At 38.9% G+C, this 27,008-nt stretch overlaps 1 protein-coding gene across 1 annotated transcript; it reads right to left on the bottom strand.

Annotated features, from left to right (window-relative positions):
* Positions 1 to 4,440: 4,440 nt before the first annotated feature.
* Positions 4,441 to 20,309, bottom strand: LOC145470347 (uncharacterized). Its single transcript, XM_081454187.1, has 3 exons — positions 20,002 to 20,309; positions 5,942 to 6,468; positions 4,441 to 5,735 (listed from the first exon to the last, which is right to left on the bottom strand). Exons 1-3 carry the CDS (start codon positions 20,307 to 20,309, stop codon positions 4,441 to 4,443), a joined length of 2,130 nt encoding a protein of 709 aa, XP_081310313.1.
* Between the last annotated feature and the right edge of the window lie 6,699 nt (positions 20,310 to 27,008).

Here is a 27,008-nt window from a genome sequence, read left to right on the forward strand (position 1 = left end):
GCGAACTCGCGCCAGACTTGCCTCCGAATTTCACTATTCAAAAATTACATCTCTTATAGCTATGAAGCAGTAAAGATACAGTAAAACTATTGATGCAATTGGAAAGAGCATATATCGGAACCTTTCCAAAAAGTTTAGTTCTGTTTCTAACTTTAAAAGTCGTCGAACAGTAAGCAATCAAACTTTTCAACTGCTATTTTCGCTTGCAAGATATTTTAGGAAAAAATAATGGTGGCTCTTTTCAAAAAAACAGTATTAAAAAAAAAATCTACAACTTCACACGAAAGTATGCTTCGTTAATAAGGAGAAATGTTTTAATGCCGTCTAAAAAAACGCGCGGTCTGATCACGAGACCAGTGACGTAACAACCACAAGGTTGGAAAGAGTGTATCTTCATAAAAATATTTACAAACACACAAGTTCAGGTTTTTGTAAGTTTTAACCGCGAAAAGATATAGCCTTCCAACTAATGCCCACTTTTTTAGCTCATGCGAATATTCCCCTGAACTGTGAGACGGCGGAAGTCACGTGGCCATTTATAAATGCTCTGTAGTATTACCCTTTGAAATATGTTAAGTGCCTTCCAATTTTTAAATGTCTGTCCTCGAGGCCCTGTTAGGGGGATTGCCCATGTCCCCTGTCTGAATTTCACAAGCAACAATGTCAGCACTTTGCGAGGCTTTTATGTCGCCTGTCGGAATTTCGTCTTATTAATAATAATGATAATGATAATAATAATAATAATAATAATAATAATTATTATTATTATTATTATTATTATTTGAAAACTGAGACCAGAGTGACTTTCAGTTTTTGTAGGTGTAGTTTGTTCAACCTCGATCCATGGCTAGACTAGTAATGACCCCAATAAAATAACGAATTGATGTGACACCACCAGTTAAAAGTGAATGCTTTGCATCGAATTTGACATGATAGTAATGTAGAGAATATTAAAACATCCACTGAAGTCACTGAAGACACAACATCAATGCAGTAATAATTAACAATTATTCCATGAGCGCGCGTTGGATATGAGATGGTAAATAGCCAACGAGGCCCGTAGGGCCGAGTTGGCTATAACCAATCTCATATCCAACAAGCGCGAATGGAATAATTGTTTTATTAAATTCGGTGCGTTTGTATACTTGGAAATTATAGCTTAATTTTATTGGGTTTTAATTTTACAAAGCGACCGGAAATCGATGTGGCGAAAACAACAACAAGTGGGAAATCACATGACATGCGCGCCGTTTGTAAAATTAGTTGAATGAAAAATTTGAAAGCGAAGCAAGCGAATTTGCTGAGTGAATTTACAATCAAGTAAAATTCAAGGAACGTATATCAAATGAAGGAGATGTAAACTTGTTCAGAAAGTTTGAAAAGCGTTCAAGTTCGAGTCATGGAGAAGAGCCGAATAATTGTGTACTTGCACATTGCCGTTGTAATAACGCTGCGGAAAACTTTGATCGCCATGTGACACAGACGTTGTGCCAAAATTATGCTCGACAAGACCTCTTTCGGAGTTCCCTTGCTTTGATAGCCATGACATTTCGAGCTGTATGTGTGGAGCTCATTGTTGGCCAGACTCAGAGTCAGAGACAGAAACTATCTTAGCGTCAGATTCATCTTCAGAATCTCCGAGGCCACCCTGATGGTTTTTCGTGGCTGGTAAAGAACCGGGCTTACTTCGGTTCAGCTCAAAACACTCAACTCCTTGAGGTGTTTTTCGCAAGGACAGCAATGATGCCTGTTTTCCTGAGGCCTTTTACAAATGCTCTAATAATTTATTTGCCTGGTCAGAGATAATGGAAAACGGTTTGTTGTGCGGCGGCGTGCGAAGGAAATGATCATTGGCGGCTCTCCTTATGGATTTAATCGATGAACTTTTGCAATACGTGCCATCTTTCTTCCTCGCAGACGAGTAAAAACACTTCAAACAAACATTCAGTTCTTCTTTTGACATTGCTTATATCGGTTTCGGAAATTTGGTGCCACCAGGACTAGCAAGCCATTCTGTTAAGGTAAACATTGTTTTTGTTACATAATCTTCATGAGTGCGTAAAATCTCGACTGTCATATTTTAATTTTGCAACTTTTCGAGGAAACTTAACGTATACGTACCGTTAAATAATCTAATCTCGAACTTTGTGGCTTTTTTGTTGTTACTGGGACGGCATTGTCCATAATTTCCTGTATTTCTTCTGTAGATAGCTCACCGAATCTGTTTTTTTTCGTCCATGTTTTTCTCGACGAAACTTGGCTTCCCGCGAAAAAGTTTATGCCGAGCGACATTTACCGCATTCATTTCCATATAAGGTCAAACGCAGGTATAATGGCTGGTAACCGAGATCCAGTGAACCAATAAGAAAGCTAGAATTGCATTATCCGAGGTTGAGAATTTAATAATAGTGTATATTTTAGGGCCGTCTACGTTATTATTTGAAAAGCTCTACTCAGAGGTCCAAACGGTCTGGGCGAATGACACTCCTTCCAGATGATGTACACAAGGACATTCTGCCAAAGACTACCGTCTGCTTGGCTTTCATCTTGGGAGTCGAGGTCGCTGGTCTCCTCGTAACTTCCTTTGTCTGGCAGAAAATCTTCCACTTCATTTTGATATCTAAGAAATGTCTCGTACGACATCTCTGTCAGTTTGACAAAGTTGTCTCCTCTCTGAAAATGTCCCATGTCCACTTCGCCTCCTATAGTATCTCGGTGACAAATGAAGTAAAATATCTCCAACAGATGACAGATAGATGGAGCGCGCGCGCACGTGGGTCTAGTCTCCTACCCAGATGCTCTTTGGACTCGTCACGCAATCCTCCTCCGTGACGAGCCCTAGTTGGATATTAGTTTTTGCTAATTAATGTCATTAATGACGTTAATATATTTCAGTTGGTAAAATGAGACGTATTTATGACTCATTTATTGGTTTTACTGAAACGTTATTGACCTTATTGTTTAAAACATTCACTGCTTTCATACTGCTTTCACAAATCCGAAATTCGCTGTCGGTCTGTTTTGACATTGGTGTCGCTTTCCCTATTTCGCTGGAGTAGTCTGTCATTCGTCGCCAGTTCGTGGCTCCCGTGTCGTCGTTTCAAGGTCATATCGCTTGTCGGAATTTAAAACCTAACGGGGCCTCGTCCTCACACAGAGATAAAACGCACTTTTAGACATGGTCACGTGACTGATGACATTATCCCACCAAGTTTGCAAAAATATATATATTCAGGAGCCCATTACCCGGAGCCTCCATATGAGTTGTACCCTTGCGTCAACCCTGTCCCGTATCTTTTTATTTTTAGAACTGTGATATCTGCGGGAGTTCTGTAACTTCCCGCGAAAACACGCTGACGTCCGCATAACTTCCTTAAAAAATAATAAACTTTCCTCGCTTTCCGCCATCATTGAAATACTTTCGTGTCCTCTATGGTTATACGTCACATGCAGGCCACCACAGCTCCCTCATGATTGGCTATTATAAAAACACCCGCGAAAACTTCCGTGGGAGGTGCCTCTAAAAATAAAAAGATACGAGACAGGGTTGAATCAGAGGGTTAGTATGGAAAATGGAAGCTCCGGGTAATGGGCTCCTGATATATTTCAGGGCAACAGTTATTTTCCAACAATGTGGCACCCTCCCGGATTTCAAAACTGACAAACATATTTGACATGCAATTTTCTTTAGCTGCAAAGGATGCTGAGAAGGTTCTTATTTTAATTAGAATATTATTTTAATTATTATTGTTATTTATAACACTGTATTCGGCAACTGAATCTAGAAAGCTGTTGCTTCAGCTTACAGTAAACGTACTTGAGCAGATGTCAATAGTTTCTGGAACATTACAAACGACTTGTACTTGACTTACGCAAACTGACAGAGAGATCGAAAAGAGAGCAACCTCATTTGATTAATAATAGACGGATTGTTAACAAACTCTGCACGTTGTTGTACCTCATACCACCATAATAACAGCATAAACTGAGAAACGCTTTTTACGAGTCTCTGCAGATGACGTGTTCCTCGGTTTTTGAATAATAATTAACCAACAACAGTTCTTTTGAAAGTTACCCTAGCCTGGTCAATCACCCTAGATAAATTACTGATAACCCTCGGTTCAAACTACTTACTGTCATGTTTTTCTTGTCAGGAGGTTGGATGAGAATCAGTTAAAGGACTTACCTCCCGGAGTTTTCTCAAACAACACTAAGCTGACGTCGCTGTAAGTTCAACTCAGTATAATAATAATAATAATAATAATAATAATAATAATAACTTTATTTATCCTGGTAAAGAGCGGTCAGTCGATCAAGATTGACTGGTATTAATCGGTGACCAGTATAAAAAAAAAAATCCAAAAAATCAATAAAGAATTACAGGCATAGAATTTACAATTACAAATCTAAAAAGTATAAATTATATACGAAAATTTAAATTTAAATTGTACAAGTGTGATTTGCACTATCCATGTTTCTTAGGTAAGTGAATGTTTTGCCTTTAAATTGTGCAAGTGTTGTGAGCTCGCGAATCTCTCTTGGCAGTTTGTTCCACGCACTCGCAGCCGAAAACTTAAACGAGGTCTGTCCACATTTGGTCTTAACTTGTGGTAGATCTAATAATGTTGGATCTCTAAAGGATCGACAATGTCTCTGTGATCGTTTCATTAAGTCATCTGTCAACTGCTTAGGGCACTTAATGTTGTTAATTATCTTGTAAACATATTGTAGCTTGATGAAAAGGCGTCTACTGTGAAGTGATAATAGCTGTAATTTAGCGCGCATCTCCTGAGTACATGTCTTACGGTCAGCATGCAATGTTATTCGCATTGCTTGGTTTTGCAGGCCCTCTAAACGTTGAGCGTTCTCTTTGCTGCATTCGCCCCATACAACACAACCATAGTCTAATAAAGGTAGCACAGTCTGCTTGTAGATTCTGAGCAAAAAATCGCGACTAAGAAAAGATGAAATTATGTTTAGCAGTTTTAGTTTAGCGTGAACCCTAGATTGTATATAGGCTACATGTTTGCTCCAGGTCAGACAATGATCGAGGTAAATTCCTAAGTACTTAAAGTAGTCTGACTGTTTCATTGGTTTTCCATTGAGGATAATCTGTAACGCTCGGGTGTTTTTAACAGCGCGCTTTGATTCAATCAACATAGCCTCGCATTTCTTATGATTACTGATTAAACCATTCTGATTCCACAATGTTGCAGTACTTTTTAGATCTTTGTTGACACGTTTTTCTGCTGCACTAACATCTTTTGCGCTGGCGTGGATTTCCGTGTCGTCGGCATATAGTACTACTTCGCTATCTGTGCAAGTGTCGGTGATACCGTTCATATGGATGTTGAATAAAGTAAGTCCGAGAACCGAACCTTGCGGAACTCCGTGCGTGATTAAACGACGTTCAGACTCGACACTTCCGCATGACACGAATTGGTTTCTTTCCTGTAAGTAGCTTTTGAACCATTCAAGTTCGTTTCCAGTCACTCCGCGTTTTGACAGTTTACTGATCAAGATGTTGTGTTCAATTATGTCAAAGGCTTTTCTTAGGTCCAAGAAAGTACAGACAACGTTTTCACCCCTGTCAATGGCAAATTTCCATGAATCAACGGCTACAATAAGCGCAACTGTGGTAGACGAATACCTGGCATATGCATATTGATGGTCACTGATGAGGCCAGTGTCTGCTGCAAAACCTTGAAGATCAGTGTTGGCAAACGATTCAAACACTTTTGAGATACAGGGAAGAATGGAAATTGGTCTATAATTATCACGTTCAGTCTCGATCCTCCTTTAAACAAGGGAGTTACTCTTGCCGTTTTCCAGATGGACGGAAAGCGGCCGCATCTGAAAGATGTCTTGAATAACTTAGCTACAACATTGCTGATCTATGGTGCAGCAGTCCTAATGACTTTAGCTGGAATGGTGTCTGCACCTGTGGCCTTAGATATGTCCATGGTTCGTAGAGCCCTGAAAACGTCGTTTTCACTCACGGCGCGAAAATTGAAGCTGTGACTGGAAAACGCTAAAGGGCTCGTCTGTTGTAGCTCAACTGGGTAGCCGTGGGATTGCTGACTGGCTAACAGCGAGGAAGCAATTGTTGTAAAATACTCGTTTACTGAATTTGCGATGTCACGCTTGTCGATTAGCTCTTTACAATCGACTACTAACTTGTCGATCTCAAAGCGGTTTTTCTTGGAAGGCAAAACTTGACGTAATGTGTCCCAAAAGGCCTTGGGCTTGCTGCGGTTTTCCTCGAGCTTATTTTTGAAATAATTCTTCCGGGCTTTTCTGTTTATAGCGGTGACTCTGTTTCGAAGGGATTTATATTCATTCCAATCCAAAAACAGTCGTGACTTTCTTGCCCTCTTGTGTATTTGAACACGCGTTCTCATGAGTCTAAGAACACTACTGTCAAGCCATGGGTGCGTCTGTCTACGGGTGCGTCTGTCAGTATCAATCCTACCCATAACAGACACGGCTGGAGATAAATTATTCGCAATAGGGTTGCTCGCAATGCCGTTAAATACAAACGTTCAACATCACAGAACAGCAATTTCCTAAAAAATCTTAAAATAGGTAATTACTCGGGCTTCTGTAGGAAAGCCTGAGTCATAAAATACAAGCCGTTTTGTCTTGGTCGCCAAAAGGGGGTCATAGTTCCAGGCGTTCCGAGCGCGGAGAGTGAAACTGGGGATGATAATGCTCGCTTTATTGCGCGCTCGCTCTTCGTGAACAACGTGATGTACAGAATTCTGTGTTTTGTAAAGAAAGTTTTGTAAAGAATCACACCTTATACGTTCATCTCCATCCAAAGATGTCGGTTGCTTTCGGAACGGGTCGATCTACGAATTATATTGCTAGAAAGCCTGCCAAATAAGTGACGTTCATGCTCGCTCTCACGAGATAACAAATGAGCAACATTACTGACTTAAAAACAAACTATGATGCTAGGGCAAACACCTCAGATGTTGAAAAGATCAGTAATCGTCGTAAATAGACGTCCTTCGAAGATGAGGCAAACAATATGCAAATGACTAAAGAGGATACTCAAGGAAGCAGCTTGAATTTTAAATATCTAAGCGTAATTCTTGTGTTAAAAATTATCTTTATTCTTTAATTTGCTTCTATTACGTTCAACTGGCTTACTTGGAAAGTACGATTTGATTAGGTATATTGATTTAATTTTTCACTAGGGTCTTCGACGGACTCCAAAGCTATAGAAAATTCCGGAGTGGGCAATGTTACTAATGATGCTTCTTCCAGCTTTCCTCTACATTGCTTGCATATTTCTAAGAAACTGAAACATAAGGGAATCTGTGACTGTTTTGTACAAATTACTTTTGTCATGCTTTCCTTTAGTGATTTCACTTTTTTACGTTTCTCAAGTGAAAATAACATTTATTTTTTAAAGATAGTAAGATGGCGAAAAACTCACGTGGGCCTACAGGACGCAGTACTCCAGTTTGCTGGTAGAGTAGTTTCATAATGACGAAGAGAAATTCCTCTCTCCCCCGACACTGACTTGCCATGAGATGACCATTCACTTGGATTTAAACAATTCGTTTTATTCGAGCGCCATCTGATGCCAAATTTGTTCCGATGTCATGCGCAAATCGTAAGTTCAGGGTGACCTTCATTAATATCAAAAATGACTAAAAATAAAACGGTCTCAAAATTAGGTACCAAAATAGGAAATCCGGCAAAGTAAGTTGAATTAAATTAAATTTTCAACAGCAAAACACTTTATTTACCATTAAACTTAGCACTAAGATTTTGAAGGCCTTTTTTTCTGTCTACCATTACAGATAACGGTGTTTTGTCTATTGATGACTTCTTGCTTGACCATGAACTCGAGGCAAATCTCCCAACCCCTCTCATGGATATGGCGTTAAAGCCCCACCCCAATATCAGTCATTGACGTCATATTTCCCCCTCCACAGACACAAGAAATTTTGTGTAGCGGTCACGCGCGTCCTTTATCATCATTTTTTATGGTCTTTTGAAGTATTTTTTTCAATCTTTCATCTTGATGAGGTGTTGTATACTTCTGCGACGTGTTAGGCTTTAAGCGGTATGTTGGTGTAGGTTTCATAAAGAAAATACTGAAGATCTTCGCGTACCTCAGTTCTTGTGACATTGACGTTTTTTAAGTTTGACCTTGCGAACAAAATCGGAGGTAAAATTCCGGGGGGCGGGGGTCACCCATATATAAAGGATGCGGATGCTCATCGGAAATTTTGAAAAGAACTCCAAAGAGATACTAAGATCTTGTTTTGTGTGGCTTGAATTTTTTTTTTTCACCTCTAAGAGGTACAATTCTAAAGCAACACATTAACTGACACTTTCATAATTTTTATTAGCGATAAAGACGATTGTTTTGAATACCTTCTACTGGTAAAGTTGATTGTCAAATATCTCCTATTATATTTTTTCAGCTCAATACCCTAAAAGGTACCGCGGAAGCTCCCGCTGTGTACTTTTTGAGGCTGAACACCTTAAGAGATACAAAAACCGCTTTCTCAACCCCTTAAGGGTACGAAGAGCACCCCTGTCCTTTTTATATGGAAGTCCCCCCGGGGAGTAAAATTACACGAGACAAATCCAAGGTTCGGGTTATTGGTAGGTTCAAGAAATCAGCATTCACTGGAAATGTATGCAAGAAAAAAAATCGCAAAACGTTTGCCTATCCTGTTGAGACTGTTAAATCTTCAACATATATACCCGCCCGTGCCCATAACAGTTTTGACTCCGAGTGTACAGAAGCCTTTCGAACGTTGTGAGATCGCAGATGTCCTAGGATGTCTTCAGGTACATTTGGCGATAGCGACTCTTGACGTTAGCTGGACTGTCAACGCTACAACCACATGACCCTCCCGCAATTTGCCCATATTCACAAGAGCCATGTCGCAAGCACGACTTCTTGTACCACGTGTATAGTTCGATCTCGAAACTTGTGAAACTAGTATCTTACGCACTTTCTGATTGGATAATTCTTGCGAAAGCGATCACGCAACTATCACATAAACGTTGTGAGATCGCAGATGAAACTTTGTGACGTAACGTTACGTGTTGTCTCGTACTATAAGCTCACTACTGCAGGTGGACATTTCATCGTGTGAGTGCATTTCTATTTCTGCGATATGACTATAATACGCAGCTTAAATCTGTCTCTATCGTAAAGAATTGTCATTCCTGGACCGAGTCAATTAAGCAGAGAGCACCTTATTACAGAAGTGGATACGTATCTTTGTTTACGCTCTGTGTTTTGATTTAAGTATAAACTGCTGTGGTTTCAAGCCTGGAAAAGCTCTCTATGGTAAGACATAATTCCAAAGCATTCAGCGAATTTACTTTTATTTCGTTGTTAGGTTGATATCGCCGTTGACGGTTGTAAAAGAGAGACTTATGTTTAATTTGGCGATCAACATATTACATAGTGGGTAAAATTTCAAAATAAACTCCAACGTTGCCTAAAATTGCGGGTAATCGCCTTCAAATTGAAAAACAGTGATATCAAAGGCATTATAAGACAAGAAATTCATTTTGTCGACGAATTAAGTGGATTTTTAAGAGCCGCGGGTTGTTGATTTCACATTGACATGAGAGATCAAAATACTCAAGTGACCCGTTTTGAAAATGCTGTCAGATTTCGCCTTTTTATTTACCCCATTTTTTTTTTCATCGACATCCTTGAATTTTGTCTAAATTCGGTCGAGATAAGCTTTGTCGCGGAGCATAGATTTAAAAAATTCGTCAAAAATTCAAGTTTCACTTTAATTTAGATTTTACACGGCTAATAGTTCGAGCTGAGGAAACCAGATATTTTGATTTCCTGGGTTAATGTTTTCTAGAACGCTTTCTATATTTCAACACGAGCTTCCGGAAAATTTCCGATTTCTCCGTCAATTTAGGCTGCCGCCGAGCGCAAAACACAAAAAAAAAAATACAAAAAATAAATAATCTATATAACCTGAAACTTGTATTTTAGAAATAGTTCACCTAGGCTTATGTTTTGGCAAAGCTTGAGATAATCGGTTTTTTTCTCTATCTTGCATGACCTTACATGTAGTTCTTCCTCAGAGCAAACAACTCTTAAATAAAGAGAAATCGTCGTGACTAAGGCTTACAGAATAATTAAAACAATGCGTCCTCGACACAGTCTGTCAACATTCTAGAGACATTTAATGCGTACCAGTACAGAACTTATAAGTTAGATTTCTGCCCCTACAATTTCCACATCTTTCGATTTTGGCAGTCTGGTAAAGGTGAGGTTGATGTCTATCGTTTTATGTCCAAACATAGTTCAGATCACTATGTGCTTTTTTGTCAGGATCCCTTGTCACACCTCGCCACCGATGCGTCATCATGCATGAAGTTGATGCATAGAAGGACAAATTTAAGTTACATTTTTTTGTCAAACTAATTAATAATTCATTAAGTTTAAACACAAAAAATCGAGATCGTGACAGTGTTTGGATATCTGATCTCAGTTAGCATAGATTTTTACGATTTTTTTCGATTGAGAAGATATATCAAACACTCAAGACAGTATCTGACCAAATTTCTAAACACCTTGAAGTTCGTCAAAAATACTCCGCTACGCGTCGCAGTTTCAACCCTCTTCTCGGTGTTTGGAAATGTGGTCAAACACGGTCTTTCGTGCTTGATACATTACGCCACCATTTGACACTACTTTAAGAATAAAGGTTAATGTAAGTCTTGGAACACGCAGGTGGATGCATCACTTCGTAAAATATGTCACTATCAACAGAATGTGCCGCAGCATTACTATCTTTTAGATACCCCAGTTACCAGTACGAAAAAGAAAATTCGTACACACTCATTCATCGTTAGAGAGTTTAAGCATGACGTTTACCGCAGACGGCAAACGGCAAAGATAACCTCTGAGTTTGTGTTCTTTTCTTCTAATCCGTAAATATAGCACACACACAAAAAATAACGTCTCCTACTATTCACCGGAAATACAAATAATTTCACTCTACTGTAGAAACAGCTGAAGACAGACGGCAAAAGTTTCATCTCTCTATTGACTTTGTATAAATACGGTTAGTCGGCAATAACGAAGCAAAAAGACGAATTTTTCCGCGAATTTTTTCGTGTTCATTGACATTTTCATAACTCTTCATTAATTGTAAGTTAACTCCTCAGCCATGGTTTTAACCTTTATAAGACAAATGGGTCGGCAAATTGTCGATTGTGACTTGCTAGACTGTGACTTGCTGGCACTTCGAAATCGCAAAAAATATATCTAAAAAAATATATACTAATCGTAGCTAGACTCCGAATTGTGTTGTTAGATGATACAGTTCCTTCATTAAGAGTGTGTCCATGTAAAACCCAGGCAGAACCCGGCCACAGGTGATACAGCTCAAATCACCCATTTTGCTCAAACTTGGCACAAATGTTGGGTTTGGTGAGTGAGTGATTCTAGCAAAAGAGTAGGTCAAAATATTTTGTTATACCTCCCAACTCAAATACGTTTTCCGATTGGAGGGGAACGTCCCCTGTCATGGCTCAAAACTTACTAAATCCCTAGGCCCAACAAAACTCACTAACTCCCTAGGGAAACAGCGATTTGAACTTTCGACCTACGCGTGATCAGGTCGTGCACCTTGAAACAGCGGCAGATTTGTGTAGCAGTCGGCCTGATGTCAAAAAGCCATCGAAGTAGGGCAACGTTTCTCACTAGAGAAGGCAGTCATTGTTCAAGAAAAGGGATTTAGATCGTAAGGTTCTATGTAAACAGTACGACAGCACAGAAAATGTCCCCAAAGATTTCTTATAAGAACTTTATCGATTGCTATCACTATCCATGAAAGTGAAGAATGATCATCGCAGTAAATTTTCCAGTTTAAGCAATTGGAAAGAAGAAGCCTGAAAAAAATCGGGGCTTCAACGGGATTCGAACCCGTGACCTCCGCGATACCGGTGCGATGCTCTACCAACTGAGCTATGAAGCCACACATTGGGAGCGAGGTCAATTAATTTAGTTCATATCTTCCCGTGAGGAGTGAAATGATGTGAAGTATATATGAAATAATTCATATTTGAACCGCGGTTGTAGATGAAAGTGAAGAATGATCATCGCAGTAAATTTTCCAATTTAAGCAATTGGAAAGAAGAAGCCTGAAAAAAAAAAAAATCGGGGCTTCAACAGGATTCGAACCCGTGACCTCCGCGATACCGGTGCGATGCTCTACCAACTGAGCTATGAAGCCACACATTGGGAGCGAGGTCAATTAATTGACTTCATATCTTCCCGTGAGGAGTGAAATGATGTGAAGTATATATGAAATAATTCATATTTGAACTGCGGTTGTAGATGAAAGTAAAGAATGATCATCGCAGTAAATTTTCCAATTGCTTAAATTGGAGAATTTACTGCGGGTTCGAATCCCGTTGAAGCCCCGATTTTTTTCAGGCTTCTTCTTTCCAGTTGCTTAAATTGGAAAATTTACTGCGATGATCATTCTTCACTTTCATCTACAACCGCAGTTCAAATATGAATTATTTCATATATACTTCACATAACTATCCATGTTAGAATAATGTGTATTTGGTTTTGCCCATTGCAGATATTTGCCATCAATTAAAAGCCATTCACAACACTACGAAATATGCACCTTACTTAAGATGAAGCTATGGTTCAAATGAACATCTTTCCTTTTAGACTGATAGTTGTAGAACATGACTCAGTGGATTTTATTTTCACCTACCTTTTCTTGTTGTAGAAAATCTAAACCAAAGATGGCTAGTTAAATATGCATAAACTAGTGTGAAACGGCTATTTTTGCAGGGGGTCTCAAGTTTGCTGTATCACCTCCTGCCTAGTTTCTTCATGGACACACTCAAAAGTCTTGTCCATTTTTGATAACATATAAAGCACAAATACCCCAAAATATGTTTTCACAACGCACGAAACCCAGTCAAACGTCTTTCGAGTGTTTTGATGACGTCACTAAAATCCCGACCCAGATTCCACTATGCTATGCAGATCTAGCCTGCGTCGCAGACAGTCTAAACCACCGGTATAGTCCGTCTGCGCAACGGCTCCCAAAAGCTTGTTCCGATATCCCACAGTTTGTGTATCCATTTTTGATTGGCTAGTATCTTACGCACTTTCTGATTGGATAATTCTTGCGAAAGCGATCACGCAGCTATCACGTAATGCTAAAAATAATTGTGTGCGGGTTTCCCAAGAACATTTGTACATTTGTACATTATTAAACGCCAAATCAAGTTCGAGTTGGAAATAAGATGTCTGCAATAATAGAAGAAGATTGGCAAAAAGCGTTCAAATCCGTGAGAGAGCAGTTTGAAATCGATAATTTTCTACCTGAACAGGAAAACTCGCTTCGCGAGTTTCTTGGAGGTTAAAATATTCTTGTAAATTTGCCGACGGGCTACGGTAAATCTTTGATATTCCAGTGCCTTCCGATCGCTGCCGATGCTCTGTTCGAAAAGCCTCGTGGTTCCAGTATTCTCGTTGTAATATCGCCATTGCGATCGCTTATGGAAGACCATATTCTCTGGCGAAGCAGGACAAAGATAAATATGACAATCGTGAAAAGAAGCAGCATAACTTGCAACAGTTAATCAAACAGCCGGGCCCGGCGTAATATTACAAAATGCAAATAACCGACATGTTCGCAGAATATTTCAAACTTTGACCCTCCAGAGCTAACATTTAGAGAGCTTAAAACATATCCTGCAGTACAAATGAGCCAAAAAAACTAGCACTTGGCAAAAATCAGAGGTGTCAAACTCTTACAAATTACACGTGGATAACAGCGGAAACCAAACAGACCTATGACCTCTAACGGCTCTACTCTGGAAATGTCCTCCTAAAAACACAGGATTATTGCTTAGCGAAATATTCAAAGATTCCCCTATCGTATCATACAAAAGGGGCAGATCCTTAAAGATACACTAGTTCGAGCAAAACTTTCACAGCGGTTATTTATTAATACACGTGAATAGAAGTTGTGTAGGCCTGTCCCTCTATTGTTAGCATTGCGTGATATACTTCGCAAGAATATCACCAATCACAAGGCGCGTAAGAAACTAGCTAATCAGAAATGGATACACAGATCCGTGTATCCATGCGGGATATCAGAACAAGCTTTTGGGAGCCGTTTCGCAGACGGACTGTATTGGGGATTTTAAGACATGTCCGGCTGCAACGCAGGCTATGCAGATCCCTCTATGGCCGCAGAAATTACAACTTTAAACGCTTGTGGAAACGCGGGGATTTTATCAATGAAGATAATTTTTTCGCTGAAGTAATTGGGAAAACTAGTAGATTTCAAGAAAGGAAAAAAAATTGGGGGGGGGGTGGGGAGTTAGTTGCACTTTAATATTTTTGCTGTGATGCTTGTGGACCACCGTAAAAAGAAGAAAAAATTCATGGCAAAACAAAATCACTTCGCCACAAAGCAAAATCAACTCACGTCAAAACAGTATCAACTCATGGCAACACAAAAGTCAACTCACGGAAAAACAAAATGAACCCAGGCAAAACAGAGTCACTTCATGGCAAAACAAATTAACGGCAAAATAAAGTCAACTCGACACAACAAAACAAAATCAACGGCTCATGCCGAAACAAACTGATCAACTCACAGTAAAACAAGATCAACTCACGGCAAAACAAAATCTACGCGCGGAAAATTAATAAAGATTACCTACCTACCTACCCACCCGTGACATATTGTGCTGTTGTACCTTCAACAGATCACTCGACTTACGAAGAAACTCTGAAAAAAAATTTTCACTTGAATACCCATAAAACATTCCCCAATCTACAGAAAAAGGCACGAAAAAACTGCCAGAAAACGATTTTCCCAAACAGTTTCCCCCTTTACAATCGCTATGCTAATTAACACATCAAATGCAATGCGTGGAGCTGACGTGACGAGCACAGGAGTCCGACCTCGTGCCAGGCTTTTCTTCGAATTTCACTCTTCGAAAATTAGATCTCTTCTAGCTATGAAGCGGTAAAGATACAGTAAAACTATCGATGCAATTGGAAAGAGCATATATCGGAACCTTTTCATCAAGTTTCGTTTTATTTCAAACTTTAAAAGTCGTCGAAAAGTAAGCAATCAAACTTTTCAACTGCTATTTTCGCCTGCAAGATATTTTAGGAAAAAAATAATAGTGGCTCTTTTCAAAAACTGTATTAAAAAAATCTACAACTTCACACAAAAGTATGCTTCGTTAATGAGGAGAAATGCAGTTTTAAAGCCGTTTCAAAAAAAACGCGCGTTCTCATCACGAGACCAGTGGCGTAACAACCACAAGGTATCAAAGAGTGTATCTTCAAAAAAATATTTATCAACACGCAAGTTCAGGTTTTTGTAAGTTTTAACCAAGAAAGAGATACCCCTCGAACAAGTCCCCCACCTTTTTAGATCATGCGAATAGCCCCCTTAAAAAAAAGTCACGAGGCCATTTATAAATGCTCTACAGTATTACCCTTTAAAATATATAAATTGCCTTTCAATCTTTCAATGTCTTTCCTCACACAGAGATGAAACGCAGTTTTAGACATGCTCGCGTGACTGATGACATCACCACACCAAGTTTGCAAAAAATATCTATTTCAGGGCAAGAGATATTTTCCCATAATGTGGCACCCTCCCGGACTTCAAAACTGACAAAATTATTTGACATGCAAATTTTTCAGCTGCAAAGGATGCTGGGAAGCTTCTTATTATAATTATAATATTGTTTTTAATTATTATGATTATTATATAAAACTGTTTTCGCCTACTGAATCAAGAAAGCTGTTACTTTAGCTTAGAGCAAACGTACTTGAACAGATGTCAATAGCTCCTGGAACATTACAAACGACTTGTACTTGACTTATGTAAACTGACGGAGAGATCGAAAAGAGAGCAACCTTATTCGATTAATAATAGACGGATTGATGTGCAATATATATGAAACAATTCATATTTGAACTGCGGTTGTAGATGAAAGTGAAGAATGATCATCGCAGTAAATTCTCCAATGTAAGCAATTGGAAAGAAGAAGCCTGAAAAAAATCAGGGCTTCAACGGGATTCGAACCCGTGACCCCCGCGACACCGGTGCGGACCTCGCTCCCAATGTGTGTCTTCACAACTCAGTTGGTAGAGCATCGCACCGGTGTCGCGGAGGTCACGGGTTCGAATCCCGTTGAAGCCCTGATTTTTTTCAGGCTTCTTCTTTCCGATTGCTTAAATTGGAAAATTTACTGCGATGATCATTCTTCACTTTAATAGACGGATTGTTAACAAACATTGCTCGTTGTGGTACATTATACCATCATAATAACCGCATAATCTGACAAACGCCTTTTACAAGTCTCTGCAGATGACGTGTTCCCTGGGTTTTGAATAATAATTAGCCAAAAACAGTTCTTTTGAGAATGAATGGTTTTCTGCATTGCACACGAATGGCTTTCTTCCTACTTTTCTAATAGGAGTCAGTTTGTTTCACTAGGCCATGTGGAATCTAGCGTACAGCAAATTCTATGTGGTGTACCACAGGGTTCAGTTTTTTATATGTGAATGATCTGCATAAATGTTCCAGTAAATTAGATTTCCATCCCTTGGCAGACGATACCAACATTTTCTTACAAGATCAAAACTTACAATGCCTTGAATTAAAATTAAATGAAGAATTAGATAAACTTAATCAATGGCTACAGTTAAATAGGTTATCTTTAAATACTGACAAAACAAATTTTGTAATTTTTGACCCTCCTCAAAGAGAAATTCCATCTTTTAATTTAAAAATCTCAAGTATGCCTGTGGAGCAAACAACTACTTAGGTCTTATCATCGATTGTCTTTTAAATTGGAAAAAACATGCTCATGAAGTGAGTAAGGAAATTTCAAGAGGTTAGCATCCTATCTAAGCTTAAGCATTTTGTTACTGATGATATTCTCACTCAGCTTTATTATTCCTTAGTGTATCCCTTTCTTACCTATGGCTTGGTTGTCTGGGGAAATACCTATGCCACAACTCTTAAACCCATTGTTACCTTGCAAAAACTGGCTCTACGTATAATCACATTCTCGAAACGAGATGTTTAGTCCAGCCTTATATTTTCAAAGTTAGGCTTAATTAAATTCATGGATCTGGTTACTATGCAAACTGCCGTTTTTATGTTTCAGTATTACCATAATTTATTACCCAAGGTCTTTGACAATTCCTTAACACCCATATCATCTATAATACTAGTCTAGCATCTAAGTCAACATATTATATCGATCAGGTTAGATCTAATTATGGCATGTTCAATCTACATCTCTCTAGTCCTTCTATCTGGAACAATGTGGATGAAGAGATAAAAAGCTTATCTCTGTGTTTATTTAAACAAACCTTGACAAAGCAATTTCTAAGTTCTTATGCTTAATCCTAGCTTAGTATTTTTCTTTAAGTTACTATCGCTCTTAATTAAACAATGCTTTGTCAATAACTAGTAGTATTACTACTCATATTTCTTTTTATATATATTTTTTTTTTTTCTCCCTCCTCTTTTCTTTATTTTCCTACAACCGTTTTACAGCATAATAATCCTTGTGACTACTTAGCTCGTTTAGTAGTTACTATTTTGGGTAGTTTTTTTGCTTATTTAAGTTTAATTTATTTTTTCCTATATGATATTCTATGTATTAAGCAAATTAAACTGGTTGTTGTTGTTATTGTTGTTGAGAACTACTCTCACCTGGTCAATCACCCTAGATAAATTACAGATACCCCTCGGTTCAAACTACTTACTTTCATGTTTTTCTTGTTAGGGATTTGCCAGGGAATCAGTTAAAGGCCTTGCCTCCCGGAGCTTTTTCAAACAACATTGAACTGGAGACCCTGTAAGTTGAAATCAGTATGAATGAATCAATGAAAGACTTAGTCCTACCCATAACAGACAGAAAAAATCATAAAATGGGGTTGCTCGCAATGCTGTTGAATGCAAACGTTCAACAGCACCGAACAGCAATTTCCTAAAAAAAATTCACGAAAGGTAATTACTCGGGCTTTCGTGAGAAAGCCCGAGTCATAAAACACAAGCCGTTTTTTCGTGGTCGCCAAAAGAGGGCTCATGGTCCCAGGCGTTCCTAGCGTAGAGAGGGAAACTGGGGATGATAATGCTTGCTTTATCGTGAGTTCGCTCTTCGTGAACAACGAAATGTACAGAATTCTGTGTTTTGTGAAGAATGTTTTCTAAAGAACCACGCATTATACGTTCATCTCACATACAAAAATATCGGTCGTTTTCGGAACAGGTCGATTCACGAATTATGTTGCTTGAAAACCTGCCAAATAAGTGACTTTCATGCTTGTTCTCACGAGATAACAAATGAGCAACATTACTGACTTAAAAACAAACTATGAGGCTGAGACAAACACCTGAGATGTTGAAACGATCAATAATCGTCGTAAATAGAACTTCGAAGATGAGGCAAACAATATGCAAATTGATAAAGAGGATACTCAAAGAAGCAGCTTGAATAGTAAATATCTAAGCGTTACTCTTGTGTTAAAAATTATCTTTATTCTTTTATTTAATTTGCTTCTATTACGTTCAACTGGCTTACTGGGAAAGTACGATTTGATTAGATATATTGATTTAATTTTTCACTAGGGTCTTCGACGGACTCCAAAGCTATTGAAAATTCTGGAGTGGGCAATGTTACTAATGATACTTCTTCCAGCTTTCCTCTACATTGCTTGCATATTTCTAAGAAACTGAAACATAAGGAAATCTGTGACTTTTTTGTACAAATTACTTTTGTCATGCTTTCCTTTAGCGATTTCACTTTTTTACGTTTCTCAAGTAAAAATAACATTCATCTTTTAAAGATAGTGAGATGGCCAAAAACTTACGTGGGCCTACAGGAAGCAGTACTCCAGTTTGCTGGTAGAGTAGTTTCATTATGATGGAGAAATTCCTCTCTCCCCTGACTTGACATGAGATGACCATTCACTTGGATTTAAACAGTTCGTTTTATTTGAGCACCATTTGATGCCAAATTTGTCCCGATGTCTTGCACAAATCGTAAGTTCAAGGTGACCTTCATTAATATCAAAAATGACTTTAAAAAGAAAACGGTCTCAAAATTAGGTACCAAAGTAGGAAATCCGGCAAAGGAAGTTGAATTAAATTAAATTTTCAACAGCAAAACACCTTATTTACCATTAAACTTAGCACTAAGATTTTGAAGGCCTTTTTTTCTGTCTACCATTACAAAGAGCGGTGTTTTGTCTATTGATGACTTCTTGCTTGATTATGAATTCGAGGCAAATCTCCCAACCCCTCTCATGGATATGGCGTTAATGCCCCACCCCAATATCAATCATTGACGTCATATTTCCCCCTCCACAGACACAAGAAATTTTGTGTAGCGGTCACGCGCGTCCTTTAACATCTTCTTTTATGGTCTTTTGACGTATTTTTTCAATGTTTCGTCTTAATGAGGTGTTGTATACTTCTGCGACTTGTTAGGCTTCAAGCGGTATGTTGGTGTAGGTTTCATAAAGAAAATACTGAAGATCCTCGCGTACCTCAGTTCTTATGACATGACTTTTTGTAAGTTTGACCTTGCGAGCAAAATCAAAGGTAAAATTCCGGAGGGGGGGGGTGGGGGTCACCCATATATAAAGGATGCGGATGCTCATCGGAAATTTTGAAAAGAACTCCAAAGAGATTCCAAGATCTTGTTTTGTGTGGCTTGAATTTTTTTTTCACCTCTAAGAGGTACAAAAACCGCTTTCTCAACCCCTTAAGGGTACGAAGAGCACCCCTGTCCTTTTTATATGGAAGTCCCCCCCGGGCAGTAAAATTACACGAGACAAATCCAAGGTTCGGGTTATTGGCCGGTTCGAGAAATAAGCATTCACTGGAAATGTAGTACGCTAGAAAAAAGTTCACAAAACGTTTGCCTAACCTGTGAGGACTGTTAAACCTGCAACATACATACCTGCCCGTCCCAATAACAGTTTTGACTCCGCGTGTACAGAAGCCTGTCGAACGTTGTGAGATCGTAGATGTCGATCCTCGGATGTCTTTGGTACATTTGGCGATAACGACACTCTTGACGTTAGCTGGATTGTCAACGCTACGACCACATGTCCCTCCTGCAATTTGCCCATATTCGCAAGAGCCATGTCGCAGCCACGACTTGTTGTACACGTGTACAGTTAGATCTCGAAACTTGTGAAACTTTGTGACGTAAACGTTACGTGTTGTCTCGTATTGTAAGTTCACTTCTGCAGGTGGACATTTCATCGTGTGAGTGCATTTCTATTTCTGCGATATGAATATAATACGCAGCTTAAATCTGTCTCTATCTTAAAGAATTGTCACTCCTGGACTGAGTGAATTAAGCAGAGCGCACCTCATTACAGAAGTGGATACGTATCTTTGTTACGCTCTGTGTTTTGATTTAAGTATAAACTGCTGTGGTTTCCAGCCAGGAAAAGCTCACTACGGTAAGACATAATTCCAAAGCATTCAGCGAATTTATTTTTATTTCGTTGTTAGGTTAATACCGCCGTTCACGGTTGTAGAAAAGAGATTTATGTTTAATTTGGCGATCAACATATTACATAGTGGGTCAAATTTCAAAATAAACTCCAGCGTTGCCTAAAATTGCGGGTAGTCGCCTTCGAATTTAAAAACAGTGATATCAAAGGCATTATAAGACAAGAAATTCAGTGGATTTTGAAGAGCCGCGGGTTGTTGATTCCACATTGACATGAGAGGTCAAAATACTCAAGTGACATGTTTTGAAAATGCTGTCAGATTTCGCGGTTTTATTTCCCCCATTTTATTTTTTTTCATCGATATCCTTGAATTTTGTCTGAATTCAGTCGAGATAAGTTTTGTCGCGAAGTATAAATTTAAAAAATTCGTCAAAAATTCAAGTTTAACTTTAATTTAGATTTTACAGCGCTAATAGTTAGAGCTGAGGAAACCAGATATTTTGATTTCCTGGGTTAATCTTTTCTAGAACGCTTTCTATATTTAAACAACAACAACAGCAACAAAAACAAAAACAACAACTTTATTATGACTCGCATATTTACAATTTTACGGAAATGTATACACATTAAGTTACAAAAGCTTGGCAATAGTAACAGCGCGTACCCGCAGATAGCCTGGGCTACTCTAGGCGGGCCACATCTATATTTATATTAGACCATTAATACATAAATAAGATTGTTATGCAACTACTTATAGAAGGATTTACAAAACCGTTTAATACAAGTACATTAACATAGTTTGATTGACACTAGAGATAAACTAAACTATGGGTTGAAATTAATTAGGAACTAAATTTAAGAACTTAAATCAGGGTGTCGACTTCAACATAGTCATCACTATCTGAAAGAGTCTCATACAAAAATCGAGCTTCCGCAAAATTTCCTATTTCGGCGTCAATTTAGGCTACCGCCGAGCGCAAAATACAAAAAAATTACAGAAAATAAATAAAAATCTATACCACCTAAAACTTATATTTTAGAAATAGTTCACCTAGGCCTATGTTCTGGCAAAGCTTGAGGAAACCGGTTTTTTTTTCTATCTCGCATGACCTTAGCTGATCCTCAGAACAAACTGCTCTTAAATGAAGAGAAATCGTCGTTATTAAAGCTTATAGAATAATTAAAACAATGCCTCCTCGACACAGTCTGTCAACATTCTAGAGACATTTAATGCGTACCAGTACAGGACTTATAAGTTAGATTTCCGCCCCTACAGTTTCCACATCTTTCGATTTTGGCGATCTGGTAAAGGTGAGGTTGATGTGTATCGTTTCATGTCCAAACATAGTTCAGATCACCATGTGCTTTTTTGTCACGATCCCTTGACACATCTCGCCACCGATGCGTCATCATGCATGAAGTTGATGCATACAAGGACCAATTTTAAGTTACATACTTTTCTCAAACTCATTATTAATTCATTAAGTTTAAACACAGGAAATCATGACCGTGACAGTGTTTGGATATCTGATCTTAATTAGCATAGATTTTTACGATTTTTTCGATTGAGAAATGTGGTCAAACACGTTCTTTCGTGCTTGATACATTACGTCACGATTTGACGCTACTTTAAGAATTAAAGGTTAATGTAAGTCTTGGAACGCGCAGGTGGATGAATCACTTCGTAAAATATGTCAGTATCAACAGAATGTGCCGGAGCATTACTATCTTTTAGATACCCTAGTTACCAGTACTAAAAAGAAAATTTGTGTCTATATTCGTACACACTAATTCATTATTAGAGAGTTTAACCATGACGTTTACCGCAGACGGCAAACGGCAAAAATAACCTCTGATTTTGTGTTCTTTTCTTCTAATCCGTAAATAAAGCACGCAAAAATAGAATAACGCACACTACCGTTCACCGCAAATACAAATAATTTCACTCTACTGTACAAACAGCTAAAGACAGACGGCAAAAGTTTCATCTCTCTATTGACTTTGTATAAATACGGTCGGTCGGCAATAACGAAGCAAAAAGACGAATTTTTCCGCGAATTTTTTCGTGTTCGTTGACATTTTCATAACTCTTTATAACTGTAAGTTAACTCTTCAGCCATGGTTTTAACCTTTATAGGCCAAATGGGTCGGCAAATTGTCGATTGTGACTTGCTAGACTGTGACTTCCTGGCGGGCTAGACTGGCGACCCGCACTTCCAAATCGTCGTAGCCGTCCTAATCGCAGCTACACTCCGAATTGTATTGCTCGATGATATAGTTCTTTCATTAAGAGTGTGTCCATGAGAAGACCAGGCAGAGCCTGGCCGCAGGTGATACAGCTCAAATCACCCATTTTGCTCAAACTTGGCACAAATGTTGGGTTTGGTGAGAGAATGATTGTGGCAAAAGATTTGGTCAAAATATTTTGTTATACCTCCCGACTCAGGTACGTTTTCCGATTGGAGGGGAACGTCCCCTGTCATGGCTCAAAACTTTCTAAATCCCTAGGCCGAACAAAACTCACTAACTTCCTAGGGAAACAGCAATTTGAACTTTCGACCCGCGCGTGAACAAGTCGTGCACCTTGAAACAGCGGCAGATTTGTGTTCCAGTCGGCCTGACGTTTCTCACTAGAGAAGGTATTCATTGTTCAAGAAAAGGGATTTAGATCGTAAAGTTCTATGTAAACAGTACGACAGCACAGAAAAAGCCCCCAAAGATTTTTTATGAGAACTTTAGCGATTGCTCTCACTATCCATGTTAGAATAATGTGTATTTGATTTTGCCCATTGCAGATATTTTTGCAGGGGGTCTCCCTAAATTGAAGGGAATGAAATATTTGACCCACTTTTTCACCACAATCATTCACTCACCAAACCCAACATTTACGCAAGTTTGAGCGAAATCTGTGATTTTAGCTGTATCACCTCCTGTCTGGTTTCTTCGTGGACACACTCGAACGTCTTGTCCATTTTTGATAAAATATAAAGCACAAATACCCCAAATTATGTTTTCAAAACTCACGAAACCCAGTCAAACGTCTTTCGAGTGTTTTGAGGACGTCACTAAATGCCCTACCCAGATCCCACTATGCTATGCAGATCCCACTGTGGCTGCAAAAGTTACAACTTTAAACGCTTGTGGAAACGCGGGGATTTTATCAATCAAGATAATTTTTTCGCTGAAGTAATCAAGAAAACTAGTAAATTTCAATAAAGGAAAAAAATGAGGGGTTAGTTGCACTTTAATATTTTTGCTGTCATGCTTGTGCACCACCGTGAAAACAAGAAAACATTCATGGCAAAACAAAATCACTTTGCGACAAAACAAAATCAACTCACGGCAGAACAAACTCAACTCACGGCAACACAAAAGTAGACTCACGGAAAAACAAAATGAACTCAGGCAAAACAGAGTCACCTCATTGCAAACTGGAACAAATTAACGGCAAAATAAAGTCAACTCGACACGGCAAAACAAACTCAACGGCTCATGGCACAACAAAATCAACTCAAGTCAAAACAAAATCAACCCACAGCAAAACAAAATCAACTCACGGCAAAACAAAATCTACTCGCGGAAAATTAATAAAGATTACCTACCTACCTACCTACCCACCCACCCACCTACCTACCTACCTACCTACCTACCTACCTACCTACCTACCCGTGATATATTGTGCTGTTGTACCTTCAAGAGATCACTCGACTTAAGAAAAAACAAAGGAGAATTTTCTCTTGTTGAATTCCCATAAAACATTTCCCCAATCTTTAGTAAAAAGGCACGAAAAAAGCTGCCAGAAAACAATTTTCCCAAACAGTCTCCCCTTTACAATCGCTATGCAAGTTAAGGTTAGCGTATGTCTTCAGGGGTGTCTCGCGTGCAAGCGATGTAGCGCGTGTAGTTTACGCTGTAGATACCTAAAACCCTATATCAAATTAAAGCTTATAGAGCTGGCTATCAAACTATACCAAGAAGTTTGAAATAAAATTGTCGAATTTTTCACGACCACTAAATGCGAGCGCCCGAATCACCTTTCGAAAGCTACAAGTCAAAGCGAATTTCGTTTTTCGCCAATTTATTTTTTTTCCTCGGTTTCAGGGCCCAAAGCGCTTAAAAAAATTGTCTGCGTTTTGGCATATTCAATTGCAGTAAAGGGTTACAGAAAATCTTCGAGATAGGATTAAAAAAATGTGGAGTGATCGTGCAAAAAATCGCTCTCGAAGAAAAAGTAATTCAAAATTAACCATTCACAGACATGTCTTTGTAGTTTGTATGTTAAACTAGCTACTGTCCAAATATGAAGGCAATTGAACAAATTCCCTTTGGGTTATAACTCTTTAAGTGTCTGCTTCAACCGAAAAAAAATTATTCGAGAAATCAGCGCTAAGAAAAATTTACGCGCGAATCTCCAAAAAACCCTTGTGTTTCGCAATGCGCTCAAGGCGCCAAAGGCGGAGTGATAATTTTTATGTAGCTCGATTTTTCTTGAAGCTGGTCTCGCAAAATGGGGAAGACTAAAAAGGACACGAACGCTAGAGTGCCTAGGCGAAGAAAACAAAGAAAAGAAAGCGCGGCGGAGCAACTGTGTGTGGTCAACTGTGCATGGGTAATATTTCAAATGGTCTCAATGAGTCCGACTATTCGTCGATATCGGACTCATCAGAAGAGTCTCGGTCAAGATCCCTGTTATTGCTGTCAAGTTCCAAAATTTTTACAGAACCTTTCTTTTCTCTTACCACGAATTTTTTGCCCGCCTTATACGATAGCTATAGCTTCATCCGCGTGGCGAACTTTCGCTTCTTTACTCATTGATGTATTTTCATTCGTTCTTGGCTGTTTTCGCATTTTCGAACTGGTTCATGTTTTTAACGTGGTCTATATTTACTTATATCTTAATAGAGTTACACGTAATACCAAAAATGCTTGGGAGTCACAACAACATGCTGATCAAGTGAGTAGTCATTTCGTGACATCCGTACAGGTAATTCCCGCGAAAATCGTCTCGGTTGATTGCATACGCACCATAGGGTTGTCAATTGTATTCTATTCAAGCAACCGTCAAGGAAGTGTTAAAAGCGCTGAAAAACATTGATCCATCAAAGGCGTGTGGCCGCGATTATATACCGAGCAGAGTATTACGGGAACGTTCATCTGAAATTGCACCTTCTCTGACACACTTAACTAATATTTCTTTAAGTGTTGGCTGTGTCCCACAGGACTGGAAGCTTGCAAATATTGTTCCTGTCTTTAAAAAAGGTGACAACGAAGACGTATGTAGCTATAGAGCAATTTCACTGCAAAGCCTTATCTCCAAGACTACTGAGCGCGTTGTTTTTGATCGTTTGTCCAACTTTATTGCCGACAAAATCTATTCCATGTAGCATGGTTTCGTCAAAGGACGCTCTACTGTCACTCAGCTCCTGGATACGGTACATCTTATGGTCAGAACAATCGACCATGGTGAACAAACTGATGTCGCTTTCTTGTATTTTTCACAAGCGTTTGATTCAGTATCTCATGCACACCTGATCAGAAAACTGGATCAGTCTGGAATTAAGGGACCATTTTTACATTGGTTCATAAGTTATCTTGGCAATAGGCTGCAGCGTGTGGTAATAGATGGCGAGAGTTCGGATTGGTTACCTATTACCTCAGGAGTCCCACAGGGTTCTCTCCTTGGACCTGCTTTATTTGTGTTATTTATTGATGATATGCCAAGTGTGTTATCCCACTCAAGTACATTGGCTTTATTTGCTGACGATGCTAAGTGCGTCCGTGCAATAAGATCTCACACTGACTGTGCCTTGACAAGACGACCTTGACAAGCTGGTTCACTGAAGTGACAACTGGAAGCTGGCCTTCAATATTGACAAATGTTCTCTCTGCACAGTAAGAAGGAAGCGCAACCCCGTAATTTGTAACTACAAAATGGGAGGGAAGATTCTTAGCAGGGTGGGAGCCCAGCGCGATCGTGGGGTACAGTTATGTCAGATACAGCCAGCTTCAGTGATCACATCCACCCCCAGGTGAACAAGGCTAACAAAATGCTAGGTCTCATCCGTCGCACTATCAGCGGGAGCAAAATTTTATTACCAACTCTGAGGTCCCTTTATGTGTCTCTCGTACGTTCTCATCTCGAGTACGCCTCTGAAATCTGGAGCCCAAAATCAGTTACTATGATAAAAAGAATAGAAGAGGTACAACGACGTGCGACTCGGCTTATGTTACCCGATTTTGGCCGTATAATGAACGCCTAAAACGTCTCAACCTGCTACCACTGGTTTACCGCAGAGAAGTCAAGGACCTCTCAACCTTTTATAAAATGAAGAACGGACATTTTAACTCTTCATTTAATTCGTATTTTCAATTTTGTTCTAATGAGAGATTAAGATCACACTCTAGTAATAAACTGAAAATTAATAGAGTAAGGACGGAACCTTTTAAGGGAACTTTTTTTAACAGGATTCCGTATTTATGGAACAATTTGCCCGATGAATTG

The sequence above is a fragment of the Orbicella franksi genome, chromosome 2, assembly GCF_964199315.1.
Source record: "Orbicella franksi chromosome 2, jaOrbFran1.1, whole genome shotgun sequence".
NCBI lineage: Eukaryota > Metazoa > Cnidaria > Anthozoa > Scleractinia > Merulinidae > Orbicella > Orbicella franksi.

What these genes read in the sequence shown, in the direction of transcription:
- LOC145470347 (XM_081454187.1), bottom strand. Translation starts at nt 20,309, where the DNA reads ATGAAATGTCCACCTGCAGAAGTGAACTTACAATACGAGACAACACGT. An exon ending in ACTGTTATTGGGACGGGCAG is followed by an intron (nt 6,469 to 20,001) that starts GTATGTATGTTG and finishes TGTTATGGGTAG; the next exon opens with GATTGATACTGACAGACGCA. An exon ending in GGACATATCTAAGGCCACAG is followed by an intron (nt 5,736 to 5,941) that starts GTGCAGACACCA and finishes GTATCTCAAAAG; the next exon opens with TGTTTGAATCGTTTGCCAAC.